The sequence below is a fragment of the Rhinolophus hipposideros genome, assembly GCF_964194185.1.
Source record: "Rhinolophus hipposideros genome assembly, chromosome: 22".
Classification (NCBI taxonomy): Eukaryota; Metazoa; Chordata; class Mammalia; order Chiroptera; family Rhinolophidae; genus Rhinolophus; species Rhinolophus hipposideros.
In genome coordinates, this window is record NC_138068.1 from 3,756,578 (window position 1) to 3,779,911 (window position 23,334).

The window sequence follows — 23,334 nt, forward strand, 5'->3', positions numbered from 1 at the left end:
GTGGCAGGAGCTGGGCCAGCCGTCGGGGCCGGCCGCCCGTGAGCACAGCCCGGTGCTGTAATATTTGGACGCCGCTCACCACCAAGCTTTCCACAACAGCCCGCCATCTGTGTTGTGTCAGGTCCTGGCCTCGGAGTGGAGATGACGGTTTCTGGCGGAACTGCGGCTCTTTAGCGGCTCAAGGCCCTGGTGCTCTCACCTCTGAGCAGCTCCTAGAAGAGACTGTGAACAGTCCCATGGCGGGGCCTGGCTCGTCTCCACGAGATGAGCACATGTGGGAGGTCACTTGGGGCCCCGTCCCTGCTGCTCGCAGCCGTCCTTCCTGAGACCTGGGATTCCTCTGCAGCCCTACTGTGGACCTCGTGCCTCAGCCCTAGGACCCACCACACTTATTGAGCACCCACTGTGTGCACGCACTGGCCTGGGTCCCACGAAAGTGGAGATGGACAGCACACGGCCTGGCACCAAAGAGGGACCATGAAGAAAGTGGCCTTGAGGGGCAGGGGCGGGTCTGCTCTGTGTGGCAGGGGTCAAGCGGAACCTGGGTTCCTCGGTGGAGGGGGCGGCATTCCCACTACCCCCGGCCCCTCATTCTGAGTCTAGAGTGCCCCTTGCCCGGCGTGCAGGCCCCTCAGCGACCACAGGCAAGTCTGAGGAGGGGCTGGGTGCCGGAGCCTGGCTTGGCCCCGTAACTTTCAGAATTGGGACGGTCTGCCTATGGGAGGCGTGGGTTCCACGGCCGTTACGTGGGCACATGCAGATGAATCAGGAGGCTGAGCCTAGGCACCCCAAACTGGTGCCCCATTGCTATCCCAGGGGCTGGAGCGGCCTGAGGTGGGGGGGCAAGGTGGGAGTTGCGATGGGAGGCCGGCGGGGCAGGTGGAGTCCCTGGGCTCTGCTGGGATCGCTAATCTGGGTCTGTCTGCTTTGCAGCCCGCACTGCAGAGGTGATTGCGACAGCAGGGGGGGGCCGTCTGCGCTGGGAACCTCACTGCCAGCAGCCCCTGCCCAACAGAGTGCCTGTCACTGCCCTGTTGCCTCCACGCCTCGAGGGACCCTGGATCTCCACTGGGTAAGACCCCAGGGTGACCTTGACCTCAGGCCTCTGAGCTGAGAGACTGGGAGACTTCACCCTGTCTGAGCCTCAGTGTCTATATCTGTGAAATGGCACAATTCACCCAATTGTCCCAGAGGCCTGCAACCTGCCACACGCGTGGCTTTGCTTGCCTCTCTCCATCCCACCGCAGAGCCAGCCTGGGAGGCCAGCCCTATACTGGGCATCATGCCCCAGCCACAAGCAGCAACTGGATGAAACTCATTTGTTCAACACACTGATCACCTTCAAATACTTACTGAGTACCTACTACGAACTAGTACAGGGTGTTGCAGGGGGGACAAGCTCTAAACATGTGAACATAGAAATAAATAACACAAACTTGAGATGCTGCTAAGCTTTGCAATGAAGGAAATAAGACCGAAGATGTGATAGTGAGTGGCCCGGGAGGGTTTTTTTGAGAGTGGTCAGGGAAGGCTTCTCGGAGGTGGTGACATTCAGTTGAGAGCTGAAAGAAGAGGAGTTAGCTATTCAGAGAGCCAGGGGAAGGGTCAGACAGAAGGACCAGCTGGTGCAAATGTCCTAACACAGGAAGTGGGGGGCCAGAGAGGGCCCAGATGTCCTGCTTGCCCATCTAAATCTTTTTCTAACCTCACAGTCTCATTGGACACTTCAGGCCCTGTTGCTGCTCTGGGGCAATACGCTTTGTGCTCTGCCCTCATTCGTGGGGCACAAACTCTACAGCAGCCAGTTGCGTCCTCCCTCCGGGGGCAGGCGTGGGAGGAGGCCGGCAGTGGCTCCTCCACAGCGGGCACCATAGCTTGCTCCCCAACCACCCCCTTCAGGCCAGTCCCATCTGGGGTCAGGGACTGGCTGGACTCTCCATGTCCTCCATGCACCTTCTGAGGTCAGGGAGAAACCAGATGCCAAACATCTGCTAGCGCTCTGGGTGGAGGGAAGGGACTTGAGCTCTGCAAACCCCTTTGGATGTATCCCCAGGCTCTGCCCCGACTCGACCCCACAGTCCAGGTGGGATCCAGGCACCACTGGCCAGGGTCACTCTGAGACAGAACTGGGGCTCGGGAAGGGTGGGAACTGGCTACAGGCTGTTCCTGCTCCAAGACAACTGCATCTGGAATAGTTGTTTCTAGATGCTTCTAGAACATTCTTCCTAGAAAGTACCCCTCTGTACTTTCCAGACAGGCTTTTCTGCTTCCCGAGAGTAGTGCACAGAAGGATCCAGAGCCTAGGAATGTCCAGTGCAACCTGCTGTGGCCCCTTAGGTAAAGGTCCCCCTCCCCAGCCTTGTCAGAGACTGGCGTGAGGACAGAGAGGGCTGAGGCCCTGCTCGGCGGCGTGTGACTCTCCCCTCTCCGTTTTTAACCACCCCCTGTATTGCTATTTCCTTATGCTTTTTCTTTAAACCAACTTGCTTTTGTTGACTGGAACATACTCACTTATTCCTACAGCTTTGTTGAGGCCTACTTGCTGTACAGTAAACTGCTCCCATTTACAGTATACTATAATTATTTTTAAAAGAAGCATAATGTCTCCCTGGATATGGAAAGCAGAGCCACTTGCCATAAATGGGAGGTAACCATAAAAAGAAAGTCAATGAAAACAAAACGTAATTAAATTCTCACTAGATGCGTTGCCTGCCTAAGGCTCGGAGTCTGTTCTGTCTGGAAAAAAGGGAAGTTGGTGTTAAAGATGCTTCCACTCCAATGGACACTTTCTCCTTAACATAATCGGAAAGATTGCAAGAAAAGAAAGGAGGCTGTTTTTGTGCTGGGTTAAGAATGGGCTTCCTCTGCTCCAGCAGCCCTGGTATGAAAAATCTGGAGAAAGTAACAGTACAGGTGGTATCTGGCCAGTGACACTGCAGAGGGGGTATCTGCCTGGTCTTTCCCCCGGAATTCACCCCCCATGCACCCCATCTGAGCCCTCTGTGGGAGAGTCCGGAAGCTCACCTGCCTCAGCCCAGGTGTGACGGTGGCTCTGGGAGTCATTCAGCTTCTGTTAGAGCCCAAGCCCACTCTGTGCTCGTTTTCATCACCAGCAGAATAGGGCCTGGGGCCCAGGGCCAGCGCATGCCTGTTTTTGTCAAGTTTTATTGGCACACATCCATGTCCACCATTTGCATATGGCCTCTGGGTGCTTTAGCTCTACAACCACCCTTGAGTCATTGCAACAGAGACCACCCGGCCCACAAAAGCAAAAATATTTATGATCTGACGCTTTCCTGACAGAGTCTGCTGACCCCTAGTTTAGAGCTGGAAGCCTGTCACAGATGTGGGTGAACTTGGTCAGGGAAGTCAGCCTCGCACAGGGGACACAGAATGTGAGCGCCCATCATCTATGGTCACCCACGGTTCACTCAGCCAGGACCCAGGGAGGGTCCAGTGTCCTGGGCTCTGGGCCAGGTGCCAACAATCCAACAGGGAGAGAATGGGCAGGACACTGCTTCTGGAGCTCACGGCACAGGGGTCCCCAGGTGGTGGAGGGGAGCCTGTTTCCTAAGCACCTTCCAGGCACCACCTCTGTGCTGGACGCGTCCTGGAAACCCAACTGTGGGTCTGCCATCTCCATGTCACAGAGGAAAGAGCTGGGCACTCAATCCAGGCTCATATTCCTAGTGAGGGACACAAATAGGATGGAACCCAGGTCCTCTGGCTGCAAAGCCTGTGCAATTCCATCGACCCACAGGGAACCAAAAGTTCCACAGGGACCACAAGGGAGGGTGTTGGCTGAAGAAGGCAACTAGGATTGAAAAGAAGGGAACAAGAAGGCTTTTGTGGAGGCCCCACAGCACTGCGTGGAAGGCCCCCAGCCCCCAAAGTGGAGCTAACTGCAATCAGTTGGGGAAACAGGCTGTAGGGGCCCAGCCCTTTGCTGAGGCCTGCCCTGGGGGCTGTGGGAGCAGGAGCCCAGCCCAAAGGAGAGGGGCTCACGTGCAGGTTGTCACTGCTCTGTGCACCATGTCTCCCACCAACAGCTGCGAGGTGCGCCCGGGCCCAGAGTTCCTCATCCGCTCCTACACCTTCTTCCCCAACCGCCTGTTCCGAGCCTACCAGTTCTACTACAGGGACCCCCTCTGCCGGGAGCCCGCCCACTCCCTGCTCATCAAGGGCAAGGTGCGCCTGCGCCGGGCCTCCTGGGTCACCCGGGGTGCCACCGAGGCTGACTACCACCTGCACAAAGTTGGCCTCGTCTTCCACAGTCGCCGAGCCCTGCTCGATGTCGCCGGGCGCCTCAATCGGACCCAGGCAGGCCGGGACTGCGCCCAGCGACTGCCCCCAGCCCGGGCCTGGTTGCCCGGGGCGCTGTATGAGCTGCTGAGCGCCCGGGCCGAGCGGGACTGCACGGTGGCCCTGGGCTTCACCATGCACGAGCTCAGCCTCATCCGTGTGCAGAGCCACCTGCAGCCGCAGCCCCCCACCGGGCCCCGGCTGGTGGAGGAGCTGTACCTGGGAGACATCCACACCGACCGGGCGGAGAGGCGGCACTACCGGCCCACTGGCTACCAGCGCCCGCTGCAGAGTGCCCTGGTGAGTGTGGGGCCCTGGGGGAGGTGTGGGAGGGGGATGAACTCTGAGCTCTGGCCCATCAGGCCCTACGTGATCTGCTCCCTGCCTAGCGCTCTCTCTGCTCCCCCACTCTGGTCTGCTGGCCACAGGACATTTGCACGTGCTGTTCCTTCTGCTTGAGCCATCTTTTCTCAGGTCTTTACAGGGCTGGTTTTTTCCAGAAGGAGCCACTGTTCAGCCTTCCCAGGTCTGATCCTCCTGACATCCTCTGCACGGTCCCTTTCTGTCCCTGCTGAGCATGTGGACCTGGGCAGTTTGCCCCTCCCTCAGTCCTCAGCTCCACTGTCCTCCCCAATCCACACCCTGAGCTATACTGTTTGTTTACTTGTTTGTTGCCTTCTTCTGCCTCTAGAACTAGGCCCTCCAGCAGAACGGTGCCCTGCCCCTCTGTGTGCCCACACATAACCCAGGGGCTGGCACTTGGTTGGGGCCGATAAATGGTGAGTGAACCAGGGAGAGGGCAGCCTTCCTCCAGGGCCCTGCTGGGCGGCACACAGCCCTCGGAAGGCCCCCCTCCCAAGTTCCACGTGGGGCACACTCCTCATTGTAGACCTGGTGCCAGAAGCACTGGGCGTGCCCCTCCGTATTCATGGCAGGTAGAGCGGTGCTGCTCAGATGCTGACTGTTCTCAAGATGCCATCACCTGGGCATCTGCTTAGAATGTAGAGTCGGGTTCCATGGGTCTGTGGTGGGGCCTGGGATTGTGCATTTCTGATAGGCTCCCAGGTGGTCCGTGGAGGAAACTGCAGTCTAAAGGGAGCTGTCCTTTCTTTGCAATGCGCCCCCTGGACTCCAAAGGGAATTTCACTTAACCCAATTAATGTAGATTTTAAATGAAGCCATCACAACTGTCTGTCTCTACGTGGGGCAGATCCAGTAGCCTCTCCTTGCCGGACGAGCACACAGGCAGAAAGAAACTGAACATCCTTTGTGCCAGGACGTGCTCTGGGCACCCAGCACAGAGCCTGACCAGCACGGGCGGAGCCTTGCAACCTCTCCTGTGTGGCTGGTGATGGCTAAGGACCCCCCCCCCCTTCAGAAACATGTTTGTAAAAGCGTAAAATAAAATACATCGGATTTCAACAGAAACCAATGCTATTAAAGTAGTTACTTAAGTCTGAAAGCATGAATTTGTGACATACGAATACTATGCATATGACTTCCTTATTCTCCCTTAATCTCAAAGTAGTGATGAGCATAAAGAAAGTTTCCAGTATCTGCCACCCTGTTCATATGAGAGAGGCAACAAAGTCAGAGTTCCAAGAGCTACAGGGGTTCGTTGTCTACATTCACAATGAGAAGAAACGTTAGGGTGTTGGTAAAAAGGAGTCAAGGTTGGCACTTCCGGTAAAGAATGTCTGTACTTGGCACCCAAGGAATATTCTTCGAAAGTGAGATGATTGGATGAGGGGAAGGATGATTAGTTCAGGAGTCCCTATCAAGTGCTCTTGGAGCATCAGCATGTATGAAGTGCCTACTGTGTACTAGACACTCCAGGAACTAAACCAGATGGGGCAACTTGCCACCCGTGGGAGCAGCCGCTCCTCAAATCACCCCAAGGCGGGGGACCGGGGAGGCGCCCACCCTCCTCGCAACACGGGATCTGGGGAGCAGAGAAGCAGGACAACAAGGAGCTCTCATAATCAGAAAAACAACCTGAGCTCTTTCCATGACCTCAAAAGTATTCTCTTTTGGGCAGTCAATGTTCTGGATTGGGCTGACGCTGCTCCTCCTTCGAGAGGAGAAGGTGCTGACGGTGGGGTGATTACCAGAGCCCACCACCTCATTAGAAGGGAACAGGATTCTGAAGCAGAGAGGACGGACTCCGTGGCACCGAGGATGACGTGTTCATGTCTCCCCCAGGCTCTGAGCCTTGGACTCCTGCCGCCTGACCAGCCAGTGGGGCCAATGTCACGTGCAGTGCGATTGAGAAGCAGAACACACTGAGTGTGTGCACAGATGAGCGGTGCCAGATGTACCGACATTACATTAGAAGTCCCCTCCCCGGAAAAAAAAGGAAGAAAATTTCAAAGAAGGAAATGCTGCAGCTAAACCCCCAAGTAACGAATTAGTCATTGCCTTATGCTCTCGGGGCCCAAGCCTTGCCCACGACCCAAACCAGATGGTAAACATGAACGTTTTTGGAAGTTAATTTAAAACCAATTTGATCCCCAAATTCATTGCCTGGATAGAGAATCCTAATCAATCAGCCAGCCAGCACTCGACCAAAATCATCTAAGCCTGGTGTCACCTCTGGGGGTTAATTAGAAACTGTTTTGTGATGTTTGAGAAATAACTTTATATAACAGGCTTAAACCAGTAAGAGTTTGGCTGCTACACAAGCGTGAGTTCTGCTAGCTGGAGGCCTTGTTTATTAACACGCGCAACTCTGGACCTGAGCAGAACGACGCCTGGAAGATTTTTGATAAGAGACGGGTCCCTTCTTTCACCCCTTTCAAAAACATCAGAGAAGGAAATGCGTTTTCTCCCCCTTTCTCTCACCTTAGAAGCTTGCTAGTTCTCAATTTGTTTCTGCTATGCAGAAAACCACTTGCCCCAAATCACCAACTAACATTCCCCGTGTCCTATCTGCAGAAGATATCTCTGTTTTGGGGGGAAGGGCAGCCCTGGGATTATTTTGATGCCATGCATTATGTCCTTCAATACACGTTACTGTGACAACAGTCGAAATGTGGGTTAAAATGGCTAAGTTAGAGTAGTCTCTTACCAGCCGGTATCCCAATTACGGGCGCGCCAGCTAACTACCCAGCCTGCTCGCGTCTTCCCATCACAAACATTTCTGCTGCCATGTACTAGTATTTCAAAGTGCCTTCGAGTCTTCTGGGTCAAAATCCCCCAAACCAAAAATAATATACTGTTGTTATCCATTATGGAAATCACGGCAAGTTCAGGTTCATCATAGAAATAAATAATACATGTTCATAATGTGGTAGTCTGAAAAAGAAAAAAAAATTTTCTCAATCATCCAATGTGGCTAAAGTAGGACTCCCAAACGCCAATTTTTGGCATGGGAGTCATCCAGGAGCAATCTGGAAATCTTTTGGTTGTAAGAAAAAGTACAGGAGCTGATTTCCCAGGTGGGTCCTCAAGATGCCCCTTTTCCTGGCCTGTCTTGTTCTGCATGCGCCCTGGCCCTAAGCTTCCTTCTGGAATGGCAAAAGCAGGGGTCAGTTGTTAGTTCCCACATCAGCCTTGCTTTGACAAGTGTCTGCTCCAAGGACATTCACCTTTCAGAATGATGCTGTGGACTAAATTCTGGGAGCAGCTCCCTTAAAAAAAAAAAAAAAAAAAAAAAACAACAACCCAGGAAGAGGTCTGTATCTGGTTCCTTTTTGGCCTCTCCTGAGCTTGTTCACTCCAAAATGCAGACTGACTACTCCCACACAATTTGGTTTAGCATCTGTTTCCTTTTAACATGTTTTACTGTAAACCCAGCTCATGTGACTTTTATAAGGCAGGGACAACCACAAATAAGACCAAAGAGAGAGGAAACAAATTCACAGCCTGGGCCATTGAGGGCTGTGGCTGCACACGACCACCTGGGGTGGCCAGTTCTCCCTCTGATAACACCGGAAGGGACATCTTTGCCGTATCTCTTAGCAACATGTCAGCCATCTCCTAAGCACAGACTAAGCAGTGGGGGTCCGAGGGCGAGATACTTTCGTGTCTCTTCTCCCTTGTTGCCACATTCACTCACCAAAGGGAGTGGAAGGAACAATGATCACCTTCCAAGGTGAAATTTCTGAAGATAAAATGTCTCCCTCTGCCCCATAGAGACTGCAGACCACTCTGAGCGGAGTGAGGCTTTCTTCACAGAATGGGGGAGGAGGTCACATAGGCAGGGGGCCCGCTGGGCTCTACCACTCCCAGGCTGGAGAACCCTGGCAGGCCGCCTGGCCCACTGAATTTCAGCTCCTTCAGCTCTAACGTGTAACAGCTACATGAGAAGAGCTTAGCACAGTTCCTGCTTCCTTTCGGAAGCACCCAAAAGAGCAAGGGGACAGAGGGCATAACAATGGGCAAGGAAATGTAATAAAACGTAGTGGCCGACTTTCAGGACCAAGCAGGCTGGGTGTGGGAAAGGACAACTCTTTCAAAGCCCAGAACATAAGGCACCTCCATTCATTTCTGATTCATCCATTCATCCCTTCATCATTCAGCCGATTTGTTCCTGCCGTGAAGAGGGCCCTGTGCCGGGCCCTGGGGATGGAGCAGCCACAGTCCTGGCTTTGTGGGGCTTACAGTCTAATGCAGGGGACGGGTGGGAAGAAGGCAATGACATGTCTCTGAGCGCTAGAGCCTGAGGACTGCTGTGTGTGGGGTGGTCAGGATACGTCACCAATTGGGCGACATTCCAAGGAGAAGGGACAGCAGGTGCAAAGGCCCAGAGGAGGGAGGAGATTGCTGAGGTCCATGAAGAGCAGAGCAGCCATGGGGGCCGGAAGCGGGGAGTGAAGGGAGTGCCAGATGGGCAGAGCCCCGCGACAGCTCGACTTCCCCACCCAGGACAGTCACCACTCTTCTGTTTGTGTTTCGCCAGCACCACGCGCACCCCTGCCCCGCCTGCAGCCTCATCGCCCGTTCGGATGAGCATCACCCACCAGTGCTGCCCGGTCAGGCAGCCCTGCCCCTGCGCCTGGGCGGCCGGTGGGTCAGCCCGGGGTGCGAGCTGCGCCCCGCTGTGCTTTTCCTCACCAGGCTCTTCACCTTCCACGGGCACAACCGCTCCTGGGAAGGGTACTACCACCACTTCTCGGACCCTGCCTGCCGGCAGCCCACCTTCACCGTCTACGCAGCCGGCCGCTACACCAGGGGCATGCCGTCCACCAAGGTCCTTGGCGGCACCGAGCTGGTGTTCCAGGTCACGAGGGCGCGCGTGACTCCCATGGACCAGGTCACCACGGCCATGCTCAACTTCTCCGAGCCGAACAGCTGCGGGGGCCCGGGGCCCTGGTCCCTGGGAACCGAGCGGGATGTCACAGCCACCAATGGGTGCCTGCCACTGGGTATCAGGCTCCCCCACGTAGAGTATGAGCTTTTCAAGATGGAGCAAGACCCCCTCGGGCAAAGCCTGCTTTTCATCGGACAAAGGCCCACTGACGGGTCAAGCCCGGACACCCCGGAGAAACGCCCTACATCCTACCAAGCGCCCCTGGTGCTTTGTGACAGAATGGCCCGGGACTTCTCCAGGCCGCCACAGCACCGGCCTCTGCAGAAGCCCCTCGGTGGTGGGGGGCGGTGTCCTCGAGGGGCCCCTCTCCCCTTTCTGCTCCTAGTTCTCGGGCTGGCCTTCCTTGAGTGGCTATGAAATTGGTCTTCCATTTCCAGACAGCTCCTCAGGACACCGTCTGACCCCAGGGACTCCCTCCCAGCACAGACTCCCCCACTGGTCCGCGAGGAAGGCCAGCCCTTTCCGTCTCCTCTGTCACAGACGGCTGCCCTGCCACTGTCAGCTCAGCCTGAGTCCTGGTGCCTCAACAGGTGGCACCTGTTTACCTGTTTACCTGGTGCCTACACCGCGGCCGGCAACCGAGTCCTGAGCACGAGCCTGGGCGCCGCGGCAATGTCAACTGCTTTGAGTTTCACACGCTCGCTCCCAATTTTCGTGGGCAGTTTGGGGACCAGCACTGGGGTGTAGACAACACCTGGTCGTCCTGCTCGCCGGCACCCCTTCCCTCTCTGTACCTTTGGGGTTTTGTGCGATGGGGATGAGGTTCTGCATGAGGACGCTGCCACCGGTCTGCCCGTCTGCGGGTTGTGTTCAAAGCTCATTAATTCGAACTGGGGAACTTGTACACTCAAACCAGAGCCATGAATTAAAGATGTCGCTCGGGGCTTTCAGTTCTCAGCTCTCTGACAGAGGGCTTGTCTCCTCAGGGGTGAGTCGGCTTTCTCGAGCCCTCACTGCTGGCATCTGCCGGTGCTTCTGCAAGTCAGGCCTCAAGCTGTCCACGCTGCGTGCATGAATCCAGCCCTCCTGGGCCGCGCTCACGCAGCGGCTCCATCTGAGCCGAGGAGCGTGGCTTCCCTTGCCCCCACCAAACACTACGCGCTGGGCTGGCTGCTGGGGCCAGATCTTCAGAGGGAAGTGGTATTTCCAGCCTTCCGAAAGTAATTAATACTAATGATAGCAGTACCACCAACGTGCTCTGTAATTAGCACTGCACAGACGTCCTCTGTTTTCAAGATTCCCTGTGTTTGACTGACAAGGAGGGAGAAAAACCTCCGAAAGTGTCTTTGGGACCACCCGAGGGAGAGGTTGGGGTCACTGGGCTACATGGCGACATCTGGAGGAGGAGGCAGCCTTCTCGCCACGATGCTGATGTCCGCCTGGGCTCAGAGGACGCTGTCACCAAGGTGGGGACAGGCTGTGCCTCTCCAGGGTCCCTGCCTGTGTTCCCAGGGCCTCATCTGCACTTTGCAGAATTAGCCGGCATCCTGGTGGGCTCAAGGGTTTCGGGGACTGTGTGTGGACAGAGCCCCTCCTTCCCCGCCGGAGTCCTATCTCTGGCTCTCATCACAGATCTTGAACAACAATTGTCTGTGAGGCTAATGACGCTTTCAGAAGGAAGCCCTTGTTCTCCGTCAGGTTGTGTGGGGTTCAATCAGCCCGCTGAAATTGCTCTAACTTATCTACCCATTCTTCTCAAAAAAACAAAAAAAACAAAAACCAACCCAACAATCCACCAAGTTAATATTGTCTATAGGTCTGAGAAGCTACGAGTGTTCCTGGCATATTTACCAAAGTACAAGAAATAGTTAATTACAGTCTCAGAGTGCATGGGGGGGGGGCTCCTGGTGGGGATGACGGGGGTGGGGGGTGGGGGGTGGGGTGGCCACAATGTGTCCAGGACTGAGCAAGTCTCGTATCGGCGGCTCAGGCAACCATGCCATCATTTACCATCAAACTTGAATCTCTGGATAAAATTAAACAGCCTGAAAAACGTTCTTGCTGGTTGTTAAAGTCACCCGAGGGGATTATGGTTCTAAAGAAAGGAAGTGAAGTGTCTTCCAGAGAATGTGTGAAAGAATAAAACCCGTGGAGGTAAACAAACGTCTCTGTTCTGCACCTTCAGTTCATGCTACGGCCCTGCCCTGCGCAGAACTCTCCAGGGGCCTCAGAATAAAACCCCAGCTCCTTGTCCACCTTTGTCTGTAAGGTCCGGCCAAACCTCCCCATGTCCCGCCTTCTGTTCCTCAATCACAGCAAGCCTGTTTCCGGCCTCAGGGCCTTTGCACGGCCATCCCCTCTGCCTCACATCTCTTCACCCAGATCCTGAGAAGCTTGGCTCTTTTCATTCAAGTCTCGGACCACATGTCACCTCCTCAGGTGACACCCACCATCCTGGTCACTGTCTGAAATGATTCCTTCACATTTATTCTCTGCCACGCATGTAAAAGGGAAGGATTGACTCAGTTACACGGCACCTCAGGAACGACGGTTGAGTGATCCCCGTTAATCCTCGCCCCACAACCTGTAAAGAGGTCACTGCCATGTCAGGTACAGCGTCCCTCACCGTGGGGGCAACAGTGTGGGTGGGGGCTGTGACTCCTTTGTGCACATGAGATTAAGGCTCAGAGCAGAGAGGGGGCTCGTCCAGGGTCACCAGCAGAGTCGGAGAGCGAGCTTCGTCTGGGGGTGGCTGTTACGGGGCTCAGGTGCCTGGCAGGGGTGGATTCCTTGGCTGGACTTGGGGAAAGCAGTTCAGGGCTGCTCTGTGGGACGTGGCAGGAGCCACCTCTAATTAGGAGACTGTGTTGAGGAAGAGAAGGCCCCTGGCTCACTGACTAAACTGAGGTCCCTCCCCTCCGGCCTTCTTGGCTCTGAAGCATTTGGTCCCCCTAGAAAATATCACTGCTGGAGAAAGACAACGGGCCCCATTTCCCAGACGCTGGGCTGAAACAAGAAGGAGTCAGTTTGGGGGCTGAGGAGACAGGTGAGAGGCCGGCAGACCCGCCTTCTGGCCCCTTTCTTTGCTCCCTGCTGTTAGTCTGGCCCCTCCACATAAAAGCCGAGATGAGATAGCTTTAATCAAAAGAGGGGAAAGTAAAACCCACAGTTCTCGCTCAAAACAAAACAAAACAAAATTAATGTTCTCCATTGTATGTTCAGTCACGTTTAAAAGGGAAAAAAGCCATGCAGTTTATAATTTCACAGCGCAAGCTCCCAGGAGAGTGAATGAGCTTTTTTTTTTTTTTAATAAAAAGTTTAAATTGTATACAGCTCTCAGAGGCCCATTAACTAACAGATGCTGGTTATCAAAAGAAGTTATTTCTTTGCTTTTTCTAAGCGAATGTGTTTAATCTCCCGGTGGTGCTGCTGGCCTGAGGAGCCGCTCACAGCGACAGTGACTACAGTGACGCACTCGTCCTGGCCTCCTGGGGCCCGTGACTCAGGCTGGAGGGAGGCTGCAGGGGAAGGGGGGCAGCAGCTTCCGGACAGAGGGGGGATCAAATTAGGGCTGTGGCACAGGCCCTCTTCTGGCTGTCAGTGTAGCCCTGCGGGGAGGGGCCGTTCCCACTTCCAGGGGTGAACGTGGGCAGCTGCGTGCAACTTCCAATCGGCTCTTGATGGCCTTCAGGGACTGAAACCTGGTTCCCTCTCACACACACACAACCCCCATAAGGTGGACGTGAGGATGGGAGTAAATTACATGCTGCTATTCTGGAGGATTAACCCTCCTCCCACCCTCTTCCTACCTCCATCCTCCACCCCAGCCAGGGGGCCTCCCAGCTATTCTGAAATCGCCTTGAACCTGGCCCTTCTGAGTCTTTGCATGGGGTGTGCCCTCTGCCTGGAAGGCACTGCCCACTCCACTCCCACTCGGCCACTTCCCACCTAGGCACCCTTTTTATTTCTGACACAGCATCACAATGCCCCTTATCTGTTCATTTCCTTATTTCTCATTGGCCTCTCTCCTCTAGGAATAGGAGTTCCTCGACAGCTGGCCCATGTCTGTCTTGTTCCCCACTGTGCCCCCCAGTGTGTGGAAGGCACACAGTAGGAGCTCAATAAAGACCGGTCAAATGAATAAACATTCTGAGTACTGGTTGGAGGCCCTGAACTCGAGCATCAAGATGACAATCACATACTCTAAGTACTGGCTTAGAATGTTGATGTTATTGCTATTTTTTTAATAAGATGGGCCGAACAGAACCCGGAACTGTGAACCTGAGGATACCTGTGTTCTGCTAGCCAGGCCCTCTCTAGGACAGGGACTGGGTACAATCACTGTCCTAGAACAGAAGGCCCTGGGGCCTGATTCGGGGATCCCCAGGAGTCCACAACAGATTTCTCAAACCTATGAGGTCAGGGAGACTGGGAGACCCTCCATCCCATACAGGCACCTAAGACTTTCTATCCTTGGCTATGGAGCCCCTGGCTTCACATTCCTCACCAGTGAAATGAGCTGAAACCTGGTGATTCCTGGAGCCATCCAACCCCAACACCTGGAAAGAGCAGAACGGGACAGTGGTTCAAGGAGGATCAGTGATGTATTCTAAGAGGAATGACTTTACACGAGGAAACTCTCAGTGAGGATGGGTCTTTTTTCCAGTAATGTTATATTTATTTCCTAGGGACCATTAATAACCTACTGCTCTTATTCCGACATTTGGTATTTTTTAATCCCTCCAGAGGAAACAATTACGAAAGATTTTGGTGGTCATTACTTCTGTTAAAAATCAATCATGTCAGTTTAATAAGACCTACATGTATTTATTGAGCAGCCAACATGTGCCAAGTTTTGAACTGGGTGCCTTGGAAGGAAGGCTTCTACATTTCTGGCTAAAGTGGCCAGTGGAACGTACACTTTTACCTCTACTTCACTACCTCTGAAGCCCCAATAAATTATGGGCAAAAAATAAAAGGGCACAAAAACACATGGATAAACATAAAAGGAGAAGAGAGCATAGCCAACAAGAGATGTCAGCAAAACTCTGGAATCTGGAAAACTGATGAGCAATGTATCATTGGCAGATCACAGAAAGCAGGAAAAAAGAGCTTGTCCAGAGGCAGAGATCAGAAGCAAGTCCACTCGTGCCCCAAGGCTTAGGTATTGGTGGCCCAAGGCCCTTGAAAGGCAAGACAGCAGAGAGGCTGAAAACAGGGGAACTAGTCGAAAGTCTATAAGACTTTTACCCCCAGACCCTGTCCCTAATCCCTGTAAGAAACTGGACACTCAACCAGGGGAATCTTTGGACTTGGAAACTGTCAGGGAAAGGTAGCAAGCTAAAAAGAGGGAGTAAATAAAACTACACGTTCCACAGTGAAGTTGCACAGCGTCTTTGTCCTTGAGAGATGGTGGTCACGATTCCTCTCCGGAGAAACAAGCCTAAGCTAAACCAACTACAGATGCTGACAGCTAGAACATCCCTAAGTAGGTGTCTGTTAGGGCCAGACCCAGTTAGCTTTCATAGAAACCCACCCTTCAACAAACCCCACTACACATATGCAGCTGCCCATCAGCTTTTTAGTGCTTCATTCATAAACACACAAGGACATCCAAGGATCACCAGGCACTGGACGAAAGCCTCCAATAGGCTAGACACCAGTCTAGTCCAAAGTGTCTAGTAGGTAGGAGACAATGCAGGTGACAGAACAACAACTATATACTATCCACAGTGCAAACAATGACCACCTTTTAAAGACCACGACCATTTTCAGTCCCTCTCACAGAATGACAACAAAAAAGAACTTATAGAACAACAGAAGAACTATAATTTCCTCAGTGAAAACTAGTACATCTAGCAAGTGCAGGTTGCTATAAACACATAGTAACTGAGAAAGAAAGGCTTCTTGAAAATTATAAACATGATAGAAGAAAATTGAAAATTAAAAAACTTCCCCTAGAAATAAAAAAAGGATCAGGAATTAAAGTGGTGTTAGACTTAAGGGCGACTCTAGAAGCTGGTGATCCGTGAACAATGCTTTTGAAATCCTCAGAATGATTTCCAACCTTGGTTTTTATACCTAGCACAATTATCAATTCAGTGGGAGGGCAGAATGGAACATTTTCAGATGTGTAAAAGTCTCAGGACAATTACCTCCCACATACTCCTTTGTCAGAAACCTGCTTGAGGATGTGTTCCACCAAAATGAGGTATTAAATAAGAGGAAGCCAGAGATCCAGAAACAGGGAATCCAACCCAGAAGAGAACAAAGGGACTTCCCAAGATGATAGTGAATCAAGAGTCTAGGGAGCAATCAGTCTCGAGAGTAGCAAGAGAATGCAGAGCTCCAGGAGTGAATGACTTTTACAGAAAAACAACATAAAAATCACAGATTACCTGATGTGTGAATGTACCGAAGAGATTTATACTTCTGTCAGAGTCTGGGACTGAATTTACGATAGATCCATAGGAAAGTAAGCAAACAAAACACTGAGATTTAGTAACTCCAGCATGGGGTGGGGGTGGGGGAAGGGTTATGTATAAAAGGGAAATGTAATCATAGGACATACAGGCAGAGCTGTGAACAATATTTTAAGTAGTCTTGACCATGCAAAAGGCATACTGACATAGCCAAAAATCATGACATACCACCGTAAGAGGTAAGGGGGGTGGGGGGGTTGTGCTTTGGATAGGGGTGGAGATTATTAGAGCTAAATCCTTATCTTCCTTAGAAGGAAATCAACATAGAATTATCTAGAAGTGAAAACTCAAGAGAAAGTAAAATAGCTACATCAGTCAGAAATAGAGGTTGATTCCAGAAGAAACACAGTGTTAAAATGGAAGACAAGGGTGATGGGGATTGGCTGGTTTTCATTGTGAATAAAACTACAGTTGACCCTTGAACAACATGGGTTTGAACTGTGCAGGTCCACTTATTTGCAACTTTTTTTCAGTATGTACTGTAAATGTATTTTCTCTTCCTTACGATTTTTTTTTGTCTAACTTACTTTACTGTAAGAATGCAGTATATGTGACATACGAAATATGTGACATACGAAATATGTGCTAATTGACTGTTTACATTATCATTCTGGCTTCGTCAACAGCAGGCTAGTAGTTAAGTTTTTGTTGGGTTAAATGACGTGCCGATTTTCAAGTGCACAGGGGTCGCTGCCCCTGACCCCCGTGTTGTTCAAGGGTCAGCTGGGTTTGGCTCTTTATATGATGCACATGAAATGCTTCGGTGAAACATAAAATTAAAAATTATAAAACCAAATCCAACGACAAAACCGAGAACTTCTCCTCAAATTGCTTTCAATCCAGTAAAGGGCAGACTATCAGTAAGAGAGGTTTCAGGACTGGGGGTGCGGGGGCGGGAGGAGGTGGCACAGGGAGAAGGGAGGACGCACGTGTCGGAGAACAGGCACCGTGTTTCCCCGAAAATAAGACCCAGCCCGACCATCAGCTCTAATACGTCTTTTGGAGCAAAAATTTATATAAGACCCGGTCTTATATAATACCGGGTCTTATTATGTTATATAAGACTGGGTCTTGCATTATAGTAAAATAAGACCCGGTCTTTTATTGTATTATATTATAATTATACCCGGTCTTATATTACATTAAAATAAGACCAGGTCTTACATTAATTTTTGCTCCAAAAGACGTATTAGAGCTGATTGTCTGGCTAGGTCTTATTTTCAGGGAAACACGGTAGTGCCAGCTAATGGGGCAAGATAGCATTTGCGAGCCTGTGCAAACTGGGCTCACTGTCAATGTCTAAGGCTGAGGGTAACACTGGAGAAAACGCCCAAAGTACGACAAACTCCAGGGCCACAGCCGCAGGCCACCAGCCCCTCCTCACACAAGGATTGGATGGATTCGCTTTGAAGGTTTTGTCACCACTAACGGGAAGATACCATGTTTCCGAGTCACATTTAGGACTAGCGACATGACTGCAGAGGGAGCCACGATATATGATAACCGTGGGTCTTGGCCTGACTTTAGAATGCCTCCTTCCTGCCTTCTGTTCACATTTTCCTAACATTTCTGAAGAAGCATAAAGGTACAGTTTTCAAAAAAGTCCCTAACACTAATTTTGTGTTTCTCCAAATTTTTACTCTTCCTTTTCTTTTTAGAAATGATTTTGGCAGTCAAACATTGCTAAGAAAACACAAACAAAAGTTGTTCTTTAAAAAAGAAAAAAAAAGGAAGTCTAGACTCAAAAGTGCAATTTCTGAGGGTTCTTTTCAGTTTCTGATGGGGCATGTCACTCCCATTACAGGACTCTGGCAAATTCTCAGGTAGCAGATTTGTCTTCTAATGCACTAACAAAAGATAATGGCACATTGGTCTGGTTCTTTTTCAGAGTGGCTCCTTTTGTTGTCCAGAAAACTCCTCCATTTTACAGCTCAGAGTTTAACCCTTTCAAAATTACCACCATTTTCAGGCCCCCTTATTTATAGAAGCTCCCTATGGTCTGCGATGTTGAAATTTGCCACCTTATTTGTGTCCTCTGGGACATGGTCAGAAGGTCAAAGTCACCCTAGTCAGATGGACCCCAGGGAATGCGAACGTGACACTACGCGCGTACACTAGTGCAACAGTGAAGCTGCTAGTACACGGCGAGAATCAGAACGCCACTGGTTGGTCACAAAGGGTTATTTCCCCCTGCCAGTCCATTTCTGTACCCTTTGCTGCAGTTTTCCTGTTAGTAAAATAACACAGATCCCCACGTTCACGTTCGTTGTGTATGGTCTTAGAATCTCTCGGGTTTTGCTGGTGTCATCAGCCTTTGGCGTGGTGAGCCTTGATTTCCGTTCTCACTTCGCTCCCCATCTTCACAAGTGTTCAGTTGGCTTTACACATATGAAAAACTGCCCGATCTCGTGCAAAGAAAGACGGATGAAAACTAAGAAAGCATGTGCACTTTTCAGGTGAGCAAAGATCCGAAAGGTAGGCCAGGCAGCGGGCTAGAAGGAGGCAGTGCTGGGACCGCGAGCTGGAGCGTGCTCCTGAGGTGACATGGAAGTCCTCTGACACATTAGATGCAGGCACCCTTTGACTCACCCATTCCTCTCCTAAGAGCTGTCCTGCGCTCACTCACAGGACTGTTTGCTGCAGCTGTGTTTGTAGCAACAAGACTAGAAACTATTTAAATGCAGCTCAGGAGCGGGCTGGTTCAGGAAATTATGGGCACATCACACAGAGGAAAACTACAGAGCCATTAACAAGATATGTGGACACGAAATGATCTCCAAGATACATCACCAAGTCAAAATGCAACAAACACAACAGGGAGGGTAAGTGTGAATTGCGGCTTGTGTGTAAGAAAACACAAGGGCTGAACGCACACAGAACATGTGCATACAGCATATGTAGAAAGAGTCAGACAAGAAATGGGGAATTCAGGCCTGTCTGGAGAAGGGAAAGGGTTTGGTAGAAAGATGACTTGGTGCCGTCGACCCTTTGGTTTTGTACGAAGCCTTACTGCTTGCATGCAGTACTTTGCCAAAAGAAACTAACGTTTTTTCATTAATGTTTTAACAAGATAACATGGTGAGATGGAGAACAGTCAAGCACTGCCGGAGACAGGACCCATCCCACCTTGCAGACTTGGAAGCAACTGACACCAGTGAGTAATCTGTAAAACAATGACGCATTCCTCCCTCAACAGGAAAACAAGGAATGTAGGCCTGGCCCCCATGCTGAAGCTCCCCGGGCAAGTTTCCCATCAGTCAAATGAGGGAGTTGACCGAGTCATCCCTTAAGTCTGTTTTCTGGCACAAAATGTCTATAATTTTTCATTTAAAGCAATTTTATGTTCCTAAGAAGCACATCTAAATGCTCTTAAGCCATCCATTCAAAATAATTTTACACCGAAGCGTCCTTTAAATACATTCAGAGCACAGAATTGATTGAACAAAATATGGAGACTGCCAGAACCAAAGTTGACGCCTTGGCAGGGCAGGTTTCATCAGCCCACACGGAACGTGTGAGAACATGCTGTGAATGGCGCTTTCGATCTGGACACTGCAGAAATAACATCTCCTTCCCTCTGGGAAATGTAGAGTCAGCCATAAAACCACGAACTGATTGCATATCCGATAACCAGAATGCAGGACGGCAAAGGAGTGCTTTCCTCCACCAACTTTTAAATGAACTCCATGTCAAAACAGGAAATGCAACTTAAAATACATCAAAGAAAAATGATGCCAACTAAAGCGCTCTAAGATCTCTCTTAAAATACTCAATTCCCCAAATGTTAAGGTACATCGAAGTCAGAATAAAAACACACTGCAGCGATCTTCTTCAAGACAGAAAGATAGATAGGTGTAAAGCAGGAACAGCATTCGTTACTAAAACTACTTCTTTACTCCAAGAGGAGAGAGGAGGCGGTAAAGGGAACATTTAAATAGATCATTTTGAGTTTCTTACAGGAAGTACCAAATGGCAGCAGTTTATAAATTGTCTTTAACAAGGAAACGCTAGCAACAGATATGAGAGCCAAATGTATTTTGCACTTTCCTCTCTACGCATAAGCTTGAATCACCTTACTGCTTACGAATGAAAACCACAGAAACACAATCACTCCCGTGGATTCATTTCTCAGCATCTCCTACAGTATCTAACACAGAAAGAGTGAACTGATAAATGTTGGCTAAATGAGTGAATGAAAAGCAAGAAGCCGTGCTGTACACGTGGTCTCAAAATCACAGGCAATAAATTCCAACCTTTGAATCCAAGTAAGAGTCAGTGGAAGAAAAACATTTTTAAATCAATGCTGCCCTAGGAGGATAACAGTTTAGTTTACTTCTAACATCCAAAAGACGGGAACGTAGGCAAACAGTTCACGAAAAGGACCAGACCTCTTGGTATTACATGGAAAACCCTCAAGTCAACGTGAGAAATAAGCATGATCTATCATCTGCTCCAATCACAGAAAGCGGTGTGGATTTGTTAGCACAAAGCCTTAATGAAATGGTGTTATGGTATCTGATTTGTCTCCCCTAGTTGGTATGTACTGAAGGGAAAAGCAAAAAAAAGTGACCTGTTTTGTTTCAGCCAGACCCAGCCTTGCGTTCCAGCAAAACCAAGCTCTGAGGCGGGGCGTGCTCTGGCCGCTGATCAGAATGCTAGTGGGGGTACAGAGGACAGTGAGCAAGCACGAGGACTGCACCCACATCCATTAGCCAAATGATTAAATATACATCAAGCCTGTGTGGTATAATAAAGTAATTGTAATAGGGCATTGTCAGAGGATCAATGTTTCCTGGTTTAAAAACAAACATTAGCATTTATCTAGCAGCAGAAAACTATTATCCCACGGCACTGTTTTATTCAACTGACATCTTTTAATCAAAGCAATCCATATCGTGGCAGCGTTCCAAGGTATCATAATTGCAAATATTTATGGCAAGTTAGATAATAGCTGTGTTTTTGTTGCTTGCTTTTTCTTCCTCTTCTACAGATCTGAGGCCGACGTTTCCTAATGAATTAACTCTGTTAAAAACAAAATCTGAAATAATTATATTAATCGGGACAACCTCTCACCCACCTCCTAGTTTCACTGTTAATTATGATACACAACTGTTCGTGCGCGTTCATGTCTTCTAAGTTTTTCACGCTCCCTCTGTAATGAAAACAAATGAAAACGAAGCCCTATTTGCTAGTGGTGTCGAGCTAAGCACAAGCCTCAGAGGCAGGTCTGGGTTCCTGGACACGGACGGGGGTGGGTGGCCTCGTGCACCCCAGCGACATTCTTGGCGCTAAGCCCCGTGTGCTGTGAGCAGCTGATGGGATTTGGATGGAGGGAGAGGGTTTGTGAATCACGCTGGAGACCCATTTTCACAGCCTCCCGGGTCTGCCCGGTGGATGCTCCAGGGTCTGCGATTACTTCCTCCCTTCAATCATTTCCCGGAGAAATGCAACCTAATTGGGGGAGAGGTCTGAGGCCAGTCCGCCTGTTTTTAAACCTCGGCAGGCCACTGCTGTGAAATCCGTTCTAATGAAGCGCCCTTGGCTCACATTTCATTTACAAGTTCCGTGAGGCCTCCGTAGCGAGCTTTCTCATCCCCACCTTGCTGAGACAGACCGGTAATCTGCTGCCTAAAGCCCCTGAATTCACTCCCCAGGTGCAGCAGGCAGAGCTCTGCCGGCAACGGGAAAAGCGGACACGCATGTTTCTTCCCTGTCTGAAGTGTATTGTTTCAAAAGGAAAAAGCATCTGAATGGGCATCCTGATTCCAGCCACGTCATCTTTAAAATAATAGCATAGGGCACACAGGCAGCAAACAAAGGTGCACTGATCACAGCGACTGAGAGTAGTAGTTCACTGTCACCTTTGGGCGGTTTTGGCAGCTGAAATAGGGGCACAGTTCATGACCCTGGCCCGGGCGGCAGCCTTCACAGGGACAGGTTTCATTCCAAATGAGAGGTTCTAAAAAGTTGCCCAATTTAACCTCCTGGAGGCTTCACTGCCTCATGTGCACAAGGCAGCCCCCTTTCCTTGGCCGCAGTCGTGAAGATTAAGTTCATGAGCAATGCACTGGAAATGCACAGGGGACAGCGGCAACCGCCACTTTCCCTAAAAGGCTCCTATCAGAGCAGCTCGGTCTGAGGAAGGTTTTTTTAAAACAGGCGCCGCCAAATGCAACCTGGCCGGCAAACCTGCAGGACCCCGCTTCACATTGGGTCCCCGAGGGCCTGATGAGATGGGCATGCCATGAACCAGAGTGACCCATCTACTCATCAGGGGACTTTCTAAATCCAACTCCATTTCCGCTGAGCTTTGAAGGCGCCCCCTTTCAGCCACAGCAAACATGGCCCAGGCTTACTTGAGACGGGACCCTTCAGAGATAACTTTCGATTCATTCCCCAGTTTTACTTGGTTCTTTCTCCTCCTCCTCTAGCCAGGTGGGCTCAACAGCAAGGGGCGGGGAGGCTGCTCTGGGACCCAACACCCCAACACACGCCCTTCCGTCAACTGCCTTCGCCAGCAGGGGAAGCAGTGGCCTCTTAACCTGAGAGGTCTCCAACTTTATTAGTTATTCGAGTGTTCAAGGTGACGATGCAGCCTGAGTCCCATCTCCTCTTTTTTCCAAAACCAAGAATTTCACAAACAATCCAGAACCCAAAATTTGCAAATGGGCCAATTCTTTAGAGAAGGAACTGAAAACGACAAATGGCATTGTATCTTGGCATGGATTCTAAGTTTGCAAATATAAAGATTTGTGTGCAAAAAATACAGGCACCATTTGAAAAATGTGAAGCTACTTATATATGGTACATATGACACACACTGGTACATATCTCACACACACACACACACACGGCTTGTTTTCAAATTAATCTGAAAGGCTATTTAAGCTCGGCACGATCACGCCATTCAGTTATATCTGACTCAACACAGCTCCAAGTCCAGCACTGCTATCTTTCAATAGCAGTGCTCTTCCTGGGATTTGTTTGAAAGCGTTTAGGTTTCCACGAATCACTGGAGGTTCATTTTTCCCCCTCCTGTTACGTACATATAAGCCATCTCTCTCGGCATAAACTGTCCACTGGTAAAAATCAATTTTGATTTTATCAGTATTTATTACTGCTGTTGCCAGCAGTTTAGGAAACTAAGAGAGGAAAAACATGCAAACTAGGAGGAGGAAAAAACATTAAAGCTGGGTCCTCACACCTACAAATAAGATAGCCTGCTGTCATTAAGACATATTTTGGATCGTGCCGAGAAAGCTTAAATTATCAATTTAAAAATTCAATCAATAAAAATTT

At 50.4% G+C, this 23,334-nt stretch overlaps 1 protein-coding gene across 1 annotated transcript in view; it reads left to right on the forward strand.

Moving 5' to 3' along the window:
* APCDD1L (APC down-regulated 1 like) overlaps positions 1–11,310 on the forward strand; it is a 46,148-nt gene extending 34,838 nt beyond the window's left edge. Inside the window, exons 2-4 of the mRNA XM_081034039.1 lie at positions 934–1,072; positions 4,050–4,602; positions 9,203–11,310. Coding sequence (XP_080890165.1) covers positions 934–1,072; positions 4,050–4,602; positions 9,203–9,970 — 1,460 coding nt within the window. The 3' untranslated portion in view covers positions 9,971–11,310. The remainder of the gene's footprint in view (positions 1–933; positions 1,073–4,049; positions 4,603–9,202) is intronic.
* Positions 11,311–23,334: the final 12,024 nt, after the last annotated feature.